Source organism: Cantharellus anzutake (genome assembly GCF_015039405.1).
Source record: "Cantharellus anzutake strain C23 chromosome Unknown EI90scaffold_1, whole genome shotgun sequence".
Lineage (NCBI taxonomy): Eukaryota > Fungi > Basidiomycota > Agaricomycetes > Cantharellales > Hydnaceae > Cantharellus > Cantharellus anzutake.
Window position 1 is genome coordinate 1,079,306 of NW_024066951.1, and position 14,986 is coordinate 1,094,291.

At 48.7% G+C, this 14,986-nt stretch overlaps 7 protein-coding genes across 7 annotated transcripts; 4 read left to right on the plus strand and 3 right to left on the minus strand.

Annotated features, from left to right (window-relative positions):
* On the plus strand, nucleotides 1–2,828 carry EI90DRAFT_3149424 (DNA replication licensing factor MCM7). Its single transcript, XM_039065584.1, has 8 exons — nucleotides 1–95; nucleotides 149–279; nucleotides 344–627; nucleotides 680–998; nucleotides 1,046–1,616; nucleotides 1,668–2,058; nucleotides 2,113–2,623; nucleotides 2,675–2,828. Exons 1-8 carry the CDS (start codon nucleotides 44–46, stop codon nucleotides 2,735–2,737), a joined length of 2,322 nt encoding a protein of 773 aa, XP_038923820.1. The 5' UTR covers nucleotides 1–43; the 3' UTR covers nucleotides 2,738–2,828.
* EI90DRAFT_3149425 (uncharacterized protein) lies at nucleotides 2,725–6,075 on the minus strand (the record flags this gene model as incomplete). The annotated part of the gene is made up of 15 exons (XM_039065585.1): nucleotides 2,725–2,863; nucleotides 2,922–3,194; nucleotides 3,245–3,397; nucleotides 3,455–3,509; nucleotides 3,575–3,624; nucleotides 3,683–3,991; nucleotides 4,040–4,158; nucleotides 4,209–4,615; nucleotides 4,670–4,726; nucleotides 4,775–4,935; nucleotides 4,989–5,089; nucleotides 5,147–5,336; nucleotides 5,387–5,532; nucleotides 5,581–5,680; nucleotides 5,734–6,075. The coding sequence occupies 15 exons, from the start codon at nucleotides 6,073–6,075 to the stop codon at nucleotides 2,831–2,833; spliced, it is 2,496 nt and encodes an 831-aa protein (XP_038923821.1). The 3' UTR covers nucleotides 2,725–2,830.
* Nucleotides 6,076–6,482: 407 nt separating this feature from the next.
* Nucleotides 6,483–8,517, plus strand: EI90DRAFT_2963800 (zinc-finger of mitochondrial splicing suppressor 51-domain-containing protein). The gene is made up of 4 exons (XM_039055467.1): nucleotides 6,483–6,955; nucleotides 7,013–7,225; nucleotides 7,283–8,331; nucleotides 8,390–8,517. The coding sequence occupies exons 1-3, from the start codon at nucleotides 6,538–6,540 to the stop codon at nucleotides 8,056–8,058; spliced, it is 1,407 nt and encodes a 468-aa protein (XP_038923822.1). The 5' UTR covers nucleotides 6,483–6,537; the 3' UTR covers nucleotides 8,059–8,331; nucleotides 8,390–8,517.
* EI90DRAFT_27052 (chaperonin 10-like protein) lies at nucleotides 8,203–10,089 on the plus strand. Its single transcript, XM_039053491.1, has 9 exons — nucleotides 8,203–8,331; nucleotides 8,390–8,580; nucleotides 8,651–8,689; nucleotides 8,749–8,765; nucleotides 8,832–9,004; nucleotides 9,053–9,116; nucleotides 9,184–9,626; nucleotides 9,685–9,738; nucleotides 9,789–10,089. The coding sequence occupies exons 1-9, from the start codon at nucleotides 8,278–8,280 to the stop codon at nucleotides 10,005–10,007; spliced, it is 1,254 nt and encodes a 417-aa protein (XP_038923823.1). The 5' UTR covers nucleotides 8,203–8,277; the 3' UTR covers nucleotides 10,008–10,089.
* On the plus strand, nucleotides 9,850–11,293 carry EI90DRAFT_26758 (uncharacterized protein). The gene is made up of 5 exons (XM_039053449.1): nucleotides 9,850–10,163; nucleotides 10,226–10,514; nucleotides 10,575–10,724; nucleotides 10,783–11,009; nucleotides 11,076–11,293. The coding sequence occupies exons 2-5, from the start codon at nucleotides 10,233–10,235 to the stop codon at nucleotides 11,083–11,085; spliced, it is 669 nt and encodes a 222-aa protein (XP_038923824.1). The 5' UTR covers nucleotides 9,850–10,163; nucleotides 10,226–10,232; the 3' UTR covers nucleotides 11,086–11,293.
* On the minus strand, nucleotides 11,071–14,077 carry EI90DRAFT_3027602 (RAM signaling pathway protein-domain-containing protein). Its single transcript, XM_039058000.1, has 6 exons — nucleotides 13,761–14,077; nucleotides 13,597–13,708; nucleotides 13,439–13,531; nucleotides 13,149–13,390; nucleotides 11,501–13,100; nucleotides 11,071–11,450 (listed from the first exon to the last, which is right to left on the minus strand). The coding sequence occupies exons 1-6, from the start codon at nucleotides 13,931–13,933 to the stop codon at nucleotides 11,208–11,210; spliced, it is 2,463 nt and encodes an 820-aa protein (XP_038923825.1). The 5' UTR covers nucleotides 13,934–14,077; the 3' UTR covers nucleotides 11,071–11,207.
* EI90DRAFT_3114585 (uncharacterized protein) lies at nucleotides 14,056–14,883 on the minus strand (the record flags this gene model as incomplete). Its single annotated transcript, XM_039062684.1, has 7 exons — nucleotides 14,056–14,101; nucleotides 14,158–14,237; nucleotides 14,293–14,362; nucleotides 14,420–14,562; nucleotides 14,627–14,658; nucleotides 14,730–14,772; nucleotides 14,833–14,883. 7 exons carry the CDS (start codon nucleotides 14,881–14,883, stop codon nucleotides 14,056–14,058), a joined length of 465 nt encoding a protein of 154 aa, XP_038923826.1.
* Between the last annotated feature and the right edge of the window lie 103 nt (nucleotides 14,884–14,986).

Below are 14,986 nucleotides of genomic sequence, written 5' to 3' on the forward strand. Positions count from 1 at the left end.
CAAGTGCTTGTAGTCTGGATCATCAACAACACCCGCCCCCAGCATGACATCTCTCCCTACTGTATCCATCGACATTGATTATGGGAATGAAAAAGGTAATACCTCGCCTGGTTCGCGCTTGGGACGCGTTTGACACGCGTTTGTCAAGGAATCATTGGAAGCTTTATCAGTGGCTTCGCGTCTCAAGAAGACATTGCGTCGGACATGGCGAACATGGACTTGGAAAGTGATTCTCAACGCGTATCTCCGCGCACACACCAAAAGTATCTGAGACAAATGGTACACTTATACCCCTGATAACCGTCTGCGATTCAACCAAGTTGATGGCACCCGCCTCATTTAGCAAAACATAGCAAATCGTGAACAATCCTTACTGGCAATTGAATTAGAGGATATTGCCCAGCACGAAGGATCTGTCTCCGGTCTTGTGCAGCGAATACTACACAATACCCGGAGATATGTTCATCTTTTTTATGAAACCCTAGACAGTCTGATGCCTGCACCAACAAAGGATATATCGCAGGAGGATGACGTTCTTGACGTGATAGTACATCAGCGGAGGGAGAAGAATATCGAGAATGATAGCAACGATGCAGATATTTTCCCTCCACAACTAATGCGGCGATAGTGAGTCCTCTGGTGTTCCCAACGTCCAATTTGATCATAAATGCTTCACCAGCAATCTCTATTTCGTTCCGTTGCACTCTGATACACCACTGTCCGTTCGTCGGATTCGAGGCAGTCAGATTGGGCGTCTTCTCACTGTTCGGGGGATGATTACTCGGGTCTCCGAAGTAAAGCCACTGCTTCAAGTCAACGCATACACCTGCGAGAGTTGTGGTTCCGAAATTTTTCAAGATATCATCAACAAACAATTTACTCCTTTGATTGACTGTATCAGTCAAATCTGTCTCGCGAATGGAACCAAAGGCACCTTGAACATGCAAACGAGGGCGAGCAAATTCAGCCCATTTCAGGAAGCAAGGCTTCAAGAACTTGTGAGCCTCCAGTTGCTCTTGTTACGTTCCTCTTACCCTCTAGCCAGACGGATCAAGTGCCCATGGGACACATTCCCCGTAGTATGGGAATCCATTTGTACGGAGATCTGACTCGCCAGATCAGTCCTGGGGATATCGTACATCTTGGGGGGATTTTTCTACCATCTCCCTATACCGGATTTCAGGCGCTTCGTGCAGGTTTACTCACCGACACTTACCTTGAGTGTCATGCAATCACTCAAGATAAGAAGCAATACTCTCGATACGAGTTATCAGCCGGGGATGAACAAAAGATCGCTGCTCTTCACGGGGACTCTAACCTTTACTCTCGACTGGCGAATAGTATTGCCCCTGAAATCTATGGCCACGAAGATGTTAAAAAGGCGCTCCTTTTACTGCTCGTTGGAGGGGTTACCAAGATGATGGATGATGGCATGAAGATCCGCGGTGACATTAATGTCTGCTTGATGGGTGATCCGGGTGTTGCCAAATCTCAGCTTCTCAAATATATCTCCAAAGTGGCTCCTCGTGGGGTATATACAACTGGGAAGGGTTCATCAGGGGTAGGATTGACGGCGGCCGTTATGCGCGATCCTGTGACAGATGAAATGGTTCTAGGTGCGAAATCCAAATCGTGCTAATATCGTGCCTTATCCATAACTATTCCAGAGGGTGGTGCTCTGGTCCTCGCTGATAATGGTATTTGCTGCATTGACGAATTTGATAAAATGGACGAGACAGATCGAACTGCTATACATGAAGTCATGGAGCAACAAACCATCTCTATCTCGAAAGCCGGCATTTCTACTACGCTGAATGCTCGTACGTCGGTTCTTGCGGCAGCAAACCCTGCGTATGGGCGCTACAATCCTAAGATTTCTCCTGTGGAGAATATCAATCTTCCTGCGGCATTGTTGTCGCGGTTTGATGTCATGTTCTTGATCCTCGACAAACCCAATCGGGACGACGATGAGCGGCTGGCCTCACACGTAACCTATGTGCATATGCACGGACACCATCCACCTCTTGAGTACGATCCGATTGACCCACAACTTATGCGGTGCGCTAACTGTTTTGAAGACGGAGTTGGTGGCTGATTGTAGTTGACATACAGACAATACATTGCGCTGGCGCGGAAAGTCCGACCCACCGTTCCTCAACACATTTCGGCATACGTCGTGGAGGAGTACGTGCGTTTGCGTAAAGATCATAAAGATCAAGAATTAGCGAGGAAGTCACATACCTACACGTCCGCACGCACCTTGTTAGGCATCCTCCGGTTAGCGCAAGCACTTGCCCGATTGCAATTTTCACCAACCGTTAATCGAGAGGATGTGGATGAGGCCATACGGCTGATGGAGAAAAGTAAAGAGAGCCTAGAGGAAGATAACGAGCTTGGCGATCGTGAGGCTGATCGGACAGGCACGTCAAAAATTTACAGACTAATAAAAGATATGATCCCGCGGGAGAGAGGCCCATGGACCTCCTCAAACAAACTTGGCAGAGGTCCTGATGGAAATTCCGATGGAGAGGACGACGACTTCGAATTATCCATCGTTGATATTCGTTCCAGAATTTTAGCTGCAGGATTCACTGAGACTGAACTCATGGATACGATCCAAGAGGTAAGTGTATTCACCATATCCTATGAATCCCCATTCATCAGTTGTCGCCAGTATGAGTTTCTGGATGTTTGGACTCGGACTACCAACGGTTCAAAACTTCGGTTCTCTCGCTGAGGCGAATATGTAATAGCTTGTATAACCCGTATTAATTGTACATAGATTGGGGATGTCTCGTATTCAACCAAGGCCCTTTTCATCACAGCCCCATCACCAAACCAGACATCGTGAAAGTGGATTAAGCTATTTAGTAAAACACTCAGCTGTGATCTACCCATCTTCAAGGGATTGATAGGCTTACCGTCGCACCGGCTGAGCAATTGAAAGTAGCTGCAAATTCTGGGATATTTTTCAGTGCATTATGAACCCTATCTTTTATCGAGACATAATTTGAGGGGCGGGATGCTATCGACGAACTTGACCAAATCCTGGCGAAGGAAATGAAGAATAGCTGGTCGACACTAAAGTCCCGCAAACCTGGGAGAAGGTTATCCAGGGTGCTCTGAGACTTCCAAGCACGTAACGCCAAGATTATGGCGGTATCTGCGAAGGTCTCCCTTGATTTCGGGTCGAACTAATCCTATGTTGAGAAACTTCAGATATTGATAATAGAGTTGGACGTACGTCGATCTGACCGTCTCGATAACATTGTGAATCGGGATGTAAACCCAAGATACAATCCCTCTTTGAGTCGTAATTTGACCGGGTCAAGTTGGTCCACCATTGTTGCAGTTGACCACGACTACCATAATTACTGCCCAGGGTATCAATTGCGTGCTAGTACGGGGATCAGCGGGATGACTAGTTCCAGATGATCCGATAAGAGCCACAAACCGCAAGTTCATGTGCAACTAATGCTCCTAACGCGCTGTACACCATATAGTCGGGTCTACGGCAGGACTCGTCAGTTTAGGCTGAAGCCAAGGTCAATGCAAATTTCCGTTTGCTGCTTACACATAACGAGAGAAGAAAGGCAGGAACAAAGAACCCGCGGGTATCTCAACCTGAAATAATAATAATCGCCATTAGTGATAACACAATACACCATACAGTTATGCGCACGCTGTTGGAGTGAAGTCTGTATGATATGGATACGGTTATCGGGTTCAGGCTCCAAGTGTTCACATCGCGGTTGTCGCCCAACGTTGCCCACTTCTTGATTTGTCGGTTTACTCTAATAACCCAGGCACACAACGATTCAGTCTCCTCCCACAACCGTGTGCCACGCGGACTCCACCTTGCTTGGATAAGGTTCGTAAAGAAAGCCTCAGGAACGATATCCACGGAAGAGTAATATTGGAGTGTTGATCTTATATCGCTAACATTGGGGCGAACATCGGGGTAGCTTAGTTTTACTTTCATCGCTCTCATCTGGATTATCGTCAGCATGCGTGGGTACTGAGATCCACACGACAGCACCTTGAGCATTGCAAACGTTGCTGTAGACTCATCCATCCAGGTGGAATTCATGAACGATTCGATGAAAGTATTGAAGAGTGCATCCACTAACGACGCAACCTTCCTGCGAACAGTATCATCTAAGACACAGCGTTAAGTGTTGTCACCACACGCTAGGAGGGTCGCATACCAAAAGTCTCCTTGACGAAGAAATAACTAATCAGATATCCTAGATTCCCCGTAGCTTCATTGATGCAGAAGGCTTCTCTTGCCAACGTAGAATCAGGGACCACCCCATGAACCTTTTCGCGCAAAGTCTTCAGAATTTTGTATGGTCGTGTGTTAAGATCCAAATACTCGGATAGGGCGAGGGAAACCTGAGCAATGAGATATGCACGGATCACTTCGGCCGATGTGGCTGCGATCAGCTCGTTAAGACCTTGTAAATAAACTAAATCCTGAACGATAATGGTTTTTGGAAAGTTCGTGGGGAGAAAAGTGGCAACAAAGCCGGGCAAGTCCAAATACGCCATGGTTGATGTGAGGTTCTCAATCGGGAGTTGCACATAGGAAATGTTCGAAGTTACAGGCTCGTCCCTTGTGTGGAAGGTCGGGTTAAGTTGCTGGAAAAAACTGTGAGGAACTACTTACGGGACAGTCATGTATTTAATCAATTGACTTTCGAACAGCACAGTCGCCTCGCTCAGTCTGCAATGAAAATTAGTCGCGATCTCGTACCAGAAAATTATCAACTACCTGCGGGCTTTACTAGTACGATTCTCGGGGGTGGGCTTGTGGGGTGGCCAAGGCCACGGCGGCCAAGCATACGCCTCATCAGGCGACTCTTCATCCAGATCATAGAAGAAGTCGAAGAGGGCCGCTCTGTAATTAGAGACCCCCTCCTCATCCAAACCCCTCTCAAGCGCGTTTCTTAGCCGGAAAGCACATCGGTATGGCAGGATTGACTCACTCTGGGAAGGAGGGGGGAAGGGTTTTTGAGCCAGAGCGCAATCTCGTCCGGGTTTCCCTTCAGTTGCCCCTCAAACACAGTAGAGAAGAAAACTTCTATATCTTGATCGACAAGAATGATAATATGAGCAATGGGACATATCTGGTTTAGATACTCACTGATAGAGTGAAGGAAGGCCATCGCGTCAGTTAAATCTAGGGGGCTTGAATCACGTCTCTGATATGTTAGCAGGTCTGGTAGGAGTTCACGTATGCGTCTGACAACTAATCTAAGTGGTTCCGAACCAACGGCTCCAAGCGCGTTCAAATTCAAGCACGAAGAATAGAAATCCTGCAGCTTCGCAAGAGCCTGCCGTACTTCTAATGAATTCTGTAGGAGACGATTCATATGGCACATACCCTAGCCTCTAGGACAGAAGCTGTCGACGACAGCGGCCGCCTCAATATGCCCTCAATGGTGCGGATGTTTGCCTCGGCAACTTCATCAAATCGCGAGTGCGAAGAACGCCCAGGAGGGATAGTAGTTGAAATATCCCATCCCCCATCTACGTCACAATCACTCTCCACTCATACCATGTGGTGCCAGTACATACTTGCATACTCATAAAAATCCTCGCAAGGATCATTGCTGTTGTTGAAACCTTTGACGACGTCTGCTGCAAGAACAACGCAATCCCGAGCAATGCAAGTTTCCTATAAAGCATCATGAGACCGAGGAGAAGAACAAAGGGATTAACGCTACCGACCACTGTCGGTGAAGGAGTCGGGGGTGGCAGAGTAATGGTTCTGGTGGACGTCACTGTCCGAACTACCGTCCTAAGTTCGCTGGTGGTAAACTTGAAAGTCTCAGTGATGGTGGGGGCAGAGCGTAGGACACGCGAAAGTCTGCTTTGGACGCCAGCATATAATCCAATGAAAACAGATAGAAGGAGAATGAGGAATAAGCAAAAGCCCAGCAAAGATTTAGACAATGCCGTGGGATGGGCTCCAAACAATTCGGAGATTAGACCCGGGTCATTGATGCGTCCCTCGTCCTCTGCGTCGGTCGACAGCAAAGCCCCTGTCTCTGGATGGGTCACGTCCGACATCAACGTTGAGTCAATTTGACCATGTGAGCGGGCACATTGCCTGCTTATATAATCATCCTCCAAAGGATCTCAGAGTCACTGTCCCATACTGCACATTTGGCGAATCGTCAAATTGAACCTACCATTGGCGGAGCTTGCAAGGCAAGAGGGACCAAATCCTTCTCCGTGGGAAACCGACCGCGTCGTGAGCCCGTGGAAAGGCACAAATGGGTACCAAAACAGTAGACTGGCGCTTCAATAAGGAAAGAAAGAACTAAAATGCAAAGCCCAGCCGTCCAGCCTAAGGACCCTTCACAACAAAGGTAGCCTATAATAAATATTGCAGTTGATTTAGAAACTATTTTTGTTTCTCAAATCAAAACTAAATTTCGAGGTCAAGGAGGCGTGTGAAGGACGCGATTTACATAAGCAGCATTGGCAGTCAGGACTGTATGCACCTTTCCATCTCAAGATTTCAAAGTTATGCACGCAACTCGCGCTGTCCGCCCCCCTACCGTGCTGGCTCGCCACCTTCACAAGATCTCATCCAGGACGCTTTTCGGCCTTTCTTTCAGGGGGCCAGCTCCCAAACTTCCCGCTCTCTCCAGACTCTCACAAGATGACCTCTTCTACCCTCTGTCCCGATCGCCAATACAAACTATGAGGAAACGCGCTGAGGCAGTGAGATCAATGGCGCCATGCCCAGTATGCCTAGAGGCTTATGAGGAACGAAGACCTGTGCAATTTGAGTGTCCAGATTGTGGTTGGCCCACTCACTCGACCGAGGAGCATTGGAAGGCTGACAAAGAACACTCAAAGTACTGCGCTAGGCTGCGAGAAGTGAATGAAGATGAGCATGATCTAAGGAGTGGCCGCGACCTTCATGAGTTTATCCTCCCTGGTGCGCATCGTCGTTTTATAAGTGCTGCAGCACTAACGGTGCGCTCACGCTGTGCAGGTCAGCAGGATCTGGAGGAAGCTGTTTCCTTTGCCAATTGGGATACGTACTGGTACACTAGAACGCATCCATCAATTGACACGGAGCGGTCGAGAAGGCACCTTTCAAAATTGCTCACATATCCAGTCACCATCTCTGGTGTCCTACATGAATTCAGCGGCCTAACAATGAGGAACCAGCGAGTGACACCAGAAGGAGCCCGTTCCCTAGCAGGTGTGCTCGATCTGTTCGCGTGCCGGCCTGTTTCTTGATACCTGATACACAATTCAGCTCTTCGATCAACTTTGCACCAAGCGCCTCCTCGAAACGAGGACGAAGATGAACGTCGAAAAGTTCGGATTTTCATCTTGGGTGCTAGGGCAGAATCTTCATTGCCTCCTCATGTATGGCAACAGCTCCCGTACCTGTTTCCAGGGTGTCGGTTCCACCTATTCTTCATTGGGCCCCAGGTCTCAATCCCGTCTAATGCTGATCCATCCGGTTCAATGTCTGAATCGTCCTCCACACTTTTCGAGCCCCAATCCATGAAACCGAACTTGGGCTCATTACGGGTCCGTGATCAAGATGTACAATATGGGGTCCCATCATACACTGTTGCTTATTCGCCAACATTGACACTAACATCATTGCAATCAACATATGCTGCAATTTATAAACATTTCGGTGCAATGGACCCCTTTCAAGATGTTTTCTTCGCTTTCAGCCCAGGATTTGGTTTCCCCTCTCCAGTCAATCCTGATGTGCCACAGGCAGCATCGCCTACTGAATGGGGACCAGACCTACCAGTCATCATCAAGTCAAAATGCCCACTCTTTGTCACAGGGTTTTCACCTACTGATGTGGAGCGAGATGTCCGTTCTCTGGAGAGCTCAGAGGGCGTTTCCGGGGAATTCGATTGGATAATTACTCCTGGCGTGAATCCGTTCGGAAGCGAGAAGTGGGAGGTAGCAGATTTTGACCCTCGTGTGATGGTCAAAGTTAATTGGGGGATCTGGGGTATTTGTGGGAAACGGCGGGAGGTGCAAGGACAGTATCAAGTCGACTGAAGATGCGGCCGACTTTCTTCGGCCATTGCTGGATAGAGTTTCATGCTTCAATGTGCCTTATATCATTGTCAAATAGACTAAAAACATTAGTTACTGCTCTCCAGGCTGCGTACGCAAGTTCCATTCTTGAACGACCCGGCCGTTCTCCTGTCACGCGGCGTTGACCGACTGATTCGTGACTGTCAGCTGCCGGGCGACTTTCCTACACACCGTCCACAAATGCCCATCTCACTCGCCTCTGATTCGATTAACCCTCAGATCGCTGGCATACAGGTCAGCCCTTCCATCCCGCAACACGACCTCTACTAGCTGACGGTGCCACAATTCGAAGCCTGAGTTGTATGACCCAAGACTAGTCCTGGACTCCACTGAATTCCGCATCCTAGGACACAACGAACGACCCACAAGCAAAGGCACAAATATTGCCTGTTTTACTAATCCTAACCATGAACTGCATCTTGTGGAGAAACCCATCCCAAAACCAGGGAAGGGACAGGTCTTGTTGCACGTGAAGGCATCAGGGTATGTTGTTCCTCCAACTTATTAAGTTATTTGCGAGAGGCAAGCTTAAACCCGTTCTCCGTTCCGAAAGGATTTGTGGGTCCGACTGTCACTTTTGGAAGCATGGCAGGTCCGTTATCTCTGTGACCAGGTAGATGAGCTCATGAACCTTCGATCCCCGGATCACAGGATCGGCGACACCATGGGTACTTAAATATCATTTATCACCCCTCCGATAGACTTCGTTGTGTTGACTCATGATGTTGTACTAGTGGTTAGGGATGAGCATGGACTCGGGCACGAATCAGCAGGGGAAGTCATAGAAGTTGGTGAAGGTGTCACGAAGTGGGTCAAAGGCGACCGAGTGGCCATCGAGGCAGGTGTGCCGTGTTCCAAGCCATCCTGCGAATTTTGTCGATCAGGGCGGTACAATGCTTGTCCGGACGTAAGAATTGCCGTTGAAGCCAGTTGTATGAACTCATGGATCACACAGGTCATATTCTTTTCTACCCCCCCATACCATGGCTTGTTATCTCGCTTCCATGTGCATCCTTCCGGTAAGGACATCATAGAGAGGTCGGAATAGTGTCAATCCCCTCTGAATTATCTCCCCGGACTCATCAGCGTGGTTGCATCCCTTGCCCGAGAATCTTACGTTCGAGGAAGGCGCTCTCGTCGAGCCTCTTGCGGTTGCCCTTGCCGGCATCGAGCGCGCCAAGCTTGCCTTGGGTGATCCACTCCTGATTTGTGGCGCGGGGCCGATAGGTGAGCAGGGAGGACAGACTACATTCACGCTGCCGGGCATCTCGATGATGTTGGGCTGTCTAGGAATCATTACCCTTCTAGCGTCCCGGGCCGCAGGAGCGGAGCCGATTGCCATCACTGATTTGGACGCTTCGCGCCTCGATTTTGCGAAGAGCTTGGTTCCAAGTGTGAAGACTGTCCAAGTTCTTCGAGACGAAACTGGAAAAGAGACGGCTGACAGAGTAAAAGATACACTGCGAATGCTGCCTCGTATTGCCATAGAATGTACGGGGGTAGAGTCCAGTGTTCACACTGCAATCTATGTAAGCTCAACTTTCCTTTCTGTCTCGCTATTTCGCTCATTGGAAAACGTCGGTATAGTCTGTCAAATTTGGGGGTCTAGTATTTGTTATCGGTGTCGGCAAAGAGATACAGGTAACGTTACATGGCGGCTCACATTTCCGCGGCCCTGACGCGAATGACAGAACATCCCGTTCATGCACCTTTCCGCCCACGAAATCGACATGAAGTATCAGTATCGTTATGCTGAGCAGTACCCAAAGGCCATACGGCTCATTTCCGCTGGACTTATCAATGTGAGGCCCCTTGTGACGCACCGATACGCACTGGAGGACTCGTTGCAGGCATTTGAGACGGCCGCAGATTATAGTAAGGGAAGCATCAAAGTCCAGATTGTCGATTGATGCGGTGCGATGATGCTGGAAAGGTTCGGTGAGGCGGCAGCCGAATTGCCCATCAAGGAGTTGAACACATCTGTACGATTTAAGGCAAAGTCCTGTCTCTTATGAACGTATCGGGGGGTTGGGCAAGTGGGAAGCCCGTTCAGTAGTGCCTATTGAGTGAGCAAAAAATGCTGCGCAATTGCCAACAAACCCATATGATATCAATCCGGGTACCACAGCCGTCTTATGTTTTGCGATCCGTCACGTCATACATGCCCAGTACGAGCACTGTCATGTAATGGCGGCTGGCAAGGCCTCAACCAGGGCGGAAAAGATCAGTATTTAATCTTGTATTCCGAACATTCTACTGCATTTTATGCTTCCATCACATTTTCATTTTTTACCTGGGACGAAACAACAAGGATGACTTTTCAGGCTGTTATTATATACAGCGGAGTTAGCCGAGGTCATTGCACCACCGGCCAATCACAGCCCAAAATGTCACGGAGTTTGCAGTGGAAACTTCTTGTGGGACTTCCCCATTCCGTCTCAAATATCCGCCCAGTAATCTGTATTCATGCACAAGAGAAGCCACATCTACCTAAGCAACGTGTGCACCCCTACGCAACGGAGGAATTTTCGAGTTCTTCGTCCTCCACGACTAACGTCGGAAATTATGGAAACCCAGATTGGTTACTGGAAGATAACGCCCGATATGCACACTGCTTTTGGTACTATGCAAGCATCACATCTCACACCATCTTGCCTGCATGCTTATTTCAAATCAACGAGTTAGAGCAATGCTAGATTCCACGCCGCAAAACAAGCTATTGTAGACTCGCACTCGAATATCCGGTACCCCGATGACCCATCTCGCGAAGCCGCTCTTGAGAGTGCTTTGTCCCGTTTCTATCGGAGATGGCTTGAACAGGAGCATCGACCGCAACAATCTTTCACTCAGGCCATGTATCTGCGCACGTTCCACCATATCAGAACCGCATTGAAGGAAAAGTGGAATTTGATGTAGGCGCAACTACTTGCATTACGACTAATGATGCTGACCATCATTGTGCTGCGTAGGACTGGTAGAGGAACTTGATGTTGGTGATATTGATTATGAGGAACTCTAACTAATAACTAAGATATATGTGACCTGTGTTTCTGCAAATACATCGGGAACGGTCAATGAGCATGAGTACGGGAGATGATTATAGTCATGTTCTAGGGCTTTGATGTAGTGGTGGCCACACCGTTTGCAAGAATAGCCGGACGATCACCAGTTATTCGATCGAAGGAAGGCGAAAAAGGTCGAGGTGTGGTAGCTGGTGCAAATGACGAGACATGCAGAAATGCGGTTACTTCCTGAAGAGATAGTGCTAAGTCTGCAACGTGATGTCTCAGTGTATCTGACAGAGGGCGAGAAGTGGCGAGTATCTTGAGTTGCATGAGTATTTGGACACCAATCTGTTGGATTATCTGAATGAGAATGGTCTGACAATAAAAGGCCATCTCACCTTAACAAAGGTGTGTGTATCTTCGCCTACTCCCTTGCTAAATTCGCCGGTGTCATCGTATCGCGAATTTGATAGATGGTCAAGAATTTTAGAAGTAGTGGATTTGACTTTTTCCAAGTTGCCAAGTAAGCTTTCGTGATCACCATCCGGTTCATCAGTCAGTGCGACGTCAATCAAGTCCCACACAATTTTGGCTCTCTGAGCGGCCATCTCCAGTGTGTTCGCTAAATCCCGATCAACCAGCTTGGCAGGATCTGTGGCAAGCTCATTGAGAGGGTCGCTGCGTTGCCGTGCAGCGGGTTGACGCCGGATCGCATTTCGAGGGGCTAAGAGAGGCGGGGAGGCGGAGGAAGAGGTAGGAAATGACGGTGACGGAAAACTAAACGATGCTGTAGAACTTTGTGATGTTCCCCGGGAGTGAGTTGCTTCGTTGTTAAGAGGGAATGGGGTCGATCCACTCTGCGAGACATTGGACAGCGAAGACTTACGAAAGAGTGTACGAGAGGGGGGTGGATTAAGTGGTGGGACCGGAGAATCCGAAGTGTCCTGCCTGGACGGAAGGTGTCTCCCAATTTGTACATCATTCGAACTGAATGAACCTGCATGGCGACGATATCTTGCTGGCGATGGGCCTGTGGAGATATGAGCAACGGCTGCGCCAGAGTCAAAAATTGGTTGCTGGGTTTCCGGTTGTGTTTTTGTTCGAGCGTCACGAAGGACAGATCGCACTACACCCAAATGAGGAGACATTTGGAGCCATGAGTTTGATATCTCTGCCGCCGACCCATACAACATCAGCAGAAGGGTGCGGGTATATCGGGGATCATGAGAAGATGAAAGAACCTTCAGCTGAAGCTGTAAGACACTCATGACCTTGCCGAATACCGTTAGATTCTCTAAGCAACTCTCCATGAGGAGAAGGAATAGATCCGATGCAAATGGCCACCCTTTGGATGCTGTCGTCGCGTCAAATACATCCAGCGCATTGATCAGATCACTCAGAAAGCTATTTGTTGGGTTCAAAACCTTGCTAAGAGCAGTCGCGACACGCTCATCAACGGCGGACACAGCGTAATTTCGCACTGCCGAGTATATCTGGGTGAGGGAGAAGAGTATCCCTCGTATGGAATCTACTAGGTATTGAAGTGACGGTGACAAATTCGTGTCAATGCCATGGAGTTTAGATATCCGTCGAAAATAACGATTTCGCTCGGAATCGATGTGTGCAGTCTCAGTGTCAACATGAAAGTCTGGATCTTCGGCGGTAAAGCCGTGAGCATCGCGATAACTCTGGTCTGCATGAGAAAATTGAGAGCTCGAACGACGGGAGCGGGTGTCCGGCGTATTGTGAGATGAGCCACGTATGTGCTGAGTCATGCTGGGTGATGAGCGGGATCTGCGATGGACAGCCGGGTCTTCGTCGATCTTTGTTGGAGACTGTAGTTGGAATATCGACTCCTCTTGATGGGAAACAGGAAGGATCGAGGGGAGGGTTGACGAAGCTAAATCCAAAGACTGACTCCGCCCATGGGCCAGCAATACCCCGTTGCCAGCATCATCTTGCACCAGCTGTGAGCGAGCTATGACAACCTCATCATCACTGAAATACAATCAGTGTACATACCAAACCGAGCGTACGTAGCCCCACCTAGTATACTCTGCGTCCTCGAAAGGTTGCACCTCCCCTGCATGGGTCGCTATCCACGACTGTAAATTTGCCAACCAGGATCTAACCCCTTCATCATTGTCATCGAGGGCATGGTCCATGCGCCATATATCAGGTGGAGGCCATACAATGGGGTTAGAGTCCAACTTCAGAACGCGCAGATTGTGAAACTTAGTTATGTAAGTGGGTACCGCCATTAACTGATTTCTTGCCAGCGAAAAGACCTAATAATAATATTAAGCAAGGGCCTTCGGTAATAACAGCCAATCTACCCTCAGATTTATAAGTTTTCCAGGAAAGAGTGGCAGAGCTGCAATTCGGTTTCGACTAATGTCGAGTATTTCCAGGGATGGAAGCATCGTAAGCTGATGCAACCATTTGTGCCTGTTAACATTGGAACCACAGAGTCGGAAGGGTAGGAAGGACCGACCACGTCTGGGAAGTTCTCAAACGAGTTTTGCCGCAAATTTAAGTACCGCAACCGGATGAGGAGTTGGAAACTCTTTGGGAGAGATGTCAGCAAGTTGTTGCTGAGCGCAACGCTACAACCTATTTCAGATGACAGCCTGAGATGATCAGAAATTCGCTCCTGACCGTGTAACGATTCCTGCCTCATCGGAGCTCTTTGCACCAACCCTTGCCAGCTCGACGGCGCTTGAGTCACTTACTTCTGTAAAGCTCCATTTTGTCAGATCCAAGGTCTCGCCCCCGTCTGTGGACTCCGAGACTGCCTTGGAGATGTGCTGTAGTCCTAGAGTTAACGACATTGTTTGAATGTATTATTCGGGAAGGTCCACTGGGCGTTGGAGCACAGCCTGAAGACACTCCCTGGATTACAAACTAAGAGTACAGGATGATCGGGTTTCTATAACACGCGACCCATACTAACTTAAAGCTCCTCGCCTCCCATACCCAGCCCTCTCAGCCTGTCCATTCTGATGAAATCTGTTAATGTATTGACCCATGTTTAAAGGGGAGCACTGCAACTTACGGTACTCGCACTTTTTCTTCGTCGACAGCATGTGAGCGTGAAGAAACCAGATTCAGATCTCTGTCAAAACCATGAGCAGTCTTCAACAAACACCGCAGGTCAGCGAAATCTATGTCTGGAAATACCCGTGCATACCAGATCGTGCCAGGTTTCTTCCTCATCGCTTTCAGTCTGTAGATGATATAGCTGAAGGAATCCCTGGAAGCTTGTGGAATGTTCGCCCTTACAGCATCAATTGCCGATCCGAAAGCGCCTCACTCACGTCAAATGGCCATCTTGAGTGACATCGAGGGAATCGCGCAGCTCTTCTTTTGCTTCAATAGGTAACGGCAGCCCATTGGTATCTTTCGCAAAGCGATCCAGCCCCTCATCCGTTATGTATGCTTTATCCAGGCCGAGAATATCCTTTGAAAAGGGAAACCGGAGCGGTTCCGGTTCTTGAGCCAAGGACGCGTCGAATGTTGCGTACTTTGAGAATATGTACATGAGCACGCTTCGGAACTGTACATCAAAATCAGCTCGTACATTTGCCTGGTTGATGGGTCGACGCGCTCATGCCTTTGCGCTGATACTGCCATCTTCGTCTAAAAGATGGACTGTGGCATTTCGTCGTCCCTGAATCATCATCAGTGTGACGGAGTGGTTCAATATTGCCTGTCCCAAGTCTTCTCTCACCTGTCGGGACTCGGTGTCCTCGGGAGTGTCAGGAAATGGTGCGTTATCCATGGACACGAAGAGACTGGCCTTCGGCACTAGCCGCTTCCACTTCAGGTGTACTTTGTCCGAACAGTGGCAGGTTCTATATAATATTACGAAGTCGTAGAGGCTG

Bases quoted from the DNA above. Each gene is read 5' to 3' on its own strand.
- EI90DRAFT_27052 (XM_039053491.1), top strand. From the start codon at position 8,278: ATGCCCATCTCACTCGCCTCTGATTCGATTAACCCTCAGATCGCTGGC. The intron at 9,117-9,183 runs GTAAGGACATCA...CGGACTCATCAG, and splicing joins CTTCCATGTGCATCCTTCCG to CGTGGTTGCATCCCTTGCCC. The intron at 9,627-9,684 runs GTAAGCTCAACT...ACGTCGGTATAG, and splicing joins GTGTTCACACTGCAATCTAT to TCTGTCAAATTTGGGGGTCT.
- EI90DRAFT_3149424 (XM_039065584.1), top strand. From the start codon at position 44: ATGACATCTCTCCCTACTGTATCCATCGACATTGATTATGGGAATGAA. The intron at 280-343 runs GTACACTTATAC...CGCCTCATTTAG, and splicing joins AAAAGTATCTGAGACAAATG to CAAAACATAGCAAATCGTGA. The intron at 2,624-2,674 runs GTAAGTGTATTC...AGTTGTCGCCAG, and splicing joins TCATGGATACGATCCAAGAG to TATGAGTTTCTGGATGTTTG.
- EI90DRAFT_3027602 (XM_039058000.1), bottom strand. From the start codon at position 13,933: ATGTCGTTAACTCTAGGACTACAGCACATCTCCAAGGCAGTCTCGGAG. The intron at 13,709-13,760 runs GTCAGGAGCGAA...AATAGGTTGTAG, and splicing joins GAGGCAGGAATCGTTACACG to CGTTGCGCTCAGCAACAACT. The intron at 13,391-13,438 runs GTAGATTGGCTG...TATTATTATTAG, and splicing joins GAAAACTTATAAATCTGAGG to GTCTTTTCGCTGGCAAGAAA.
- EI90DRAFT_2963800 (XM_039055467.1), top strand. From the start codon at position 6,538: ATGCACGCAACTCGCGCTGTCCGCCCCCCTACCGTGCTGGCTCGCCAC. The intron at 6,956-7,012 runs GTGCGCATCGTC...CACGCTGTGCAG, and splicing joins TCATGAGTTTATCCTCCCTG to GTCAGCAGGATCTGGAGGAA. The intron at 7,226-7,282 runs GTGTGCTCGATC...TACACAATTCAG, and splicing joins AGGAGCCCGTTCCCTAGCAG to CTCTTCGATCAACTTTGCAC.
- EI90DRAFT_26758 (XM_039053449.1), top strand. From the start codon at position 10,233: ATGTTTTGCGATCCGTCACGTCATACATGCCCAGTACGAGCACTGTCA. The intron at 10,515-10,574 runs GTGGGACTTCCC...CATGCACAAGAG, and splicing joins GTTTGCAGTGGAAACTTCTT to AAGCCACATCTACCTAAGCA. The intron at 10,725-10,782 runs GCAAGCATCACA...TCAACGAGTTAG, and splicing joins CACACTGCTTTTGGTACTAT to AGCAATGCTAGATTCCACGC.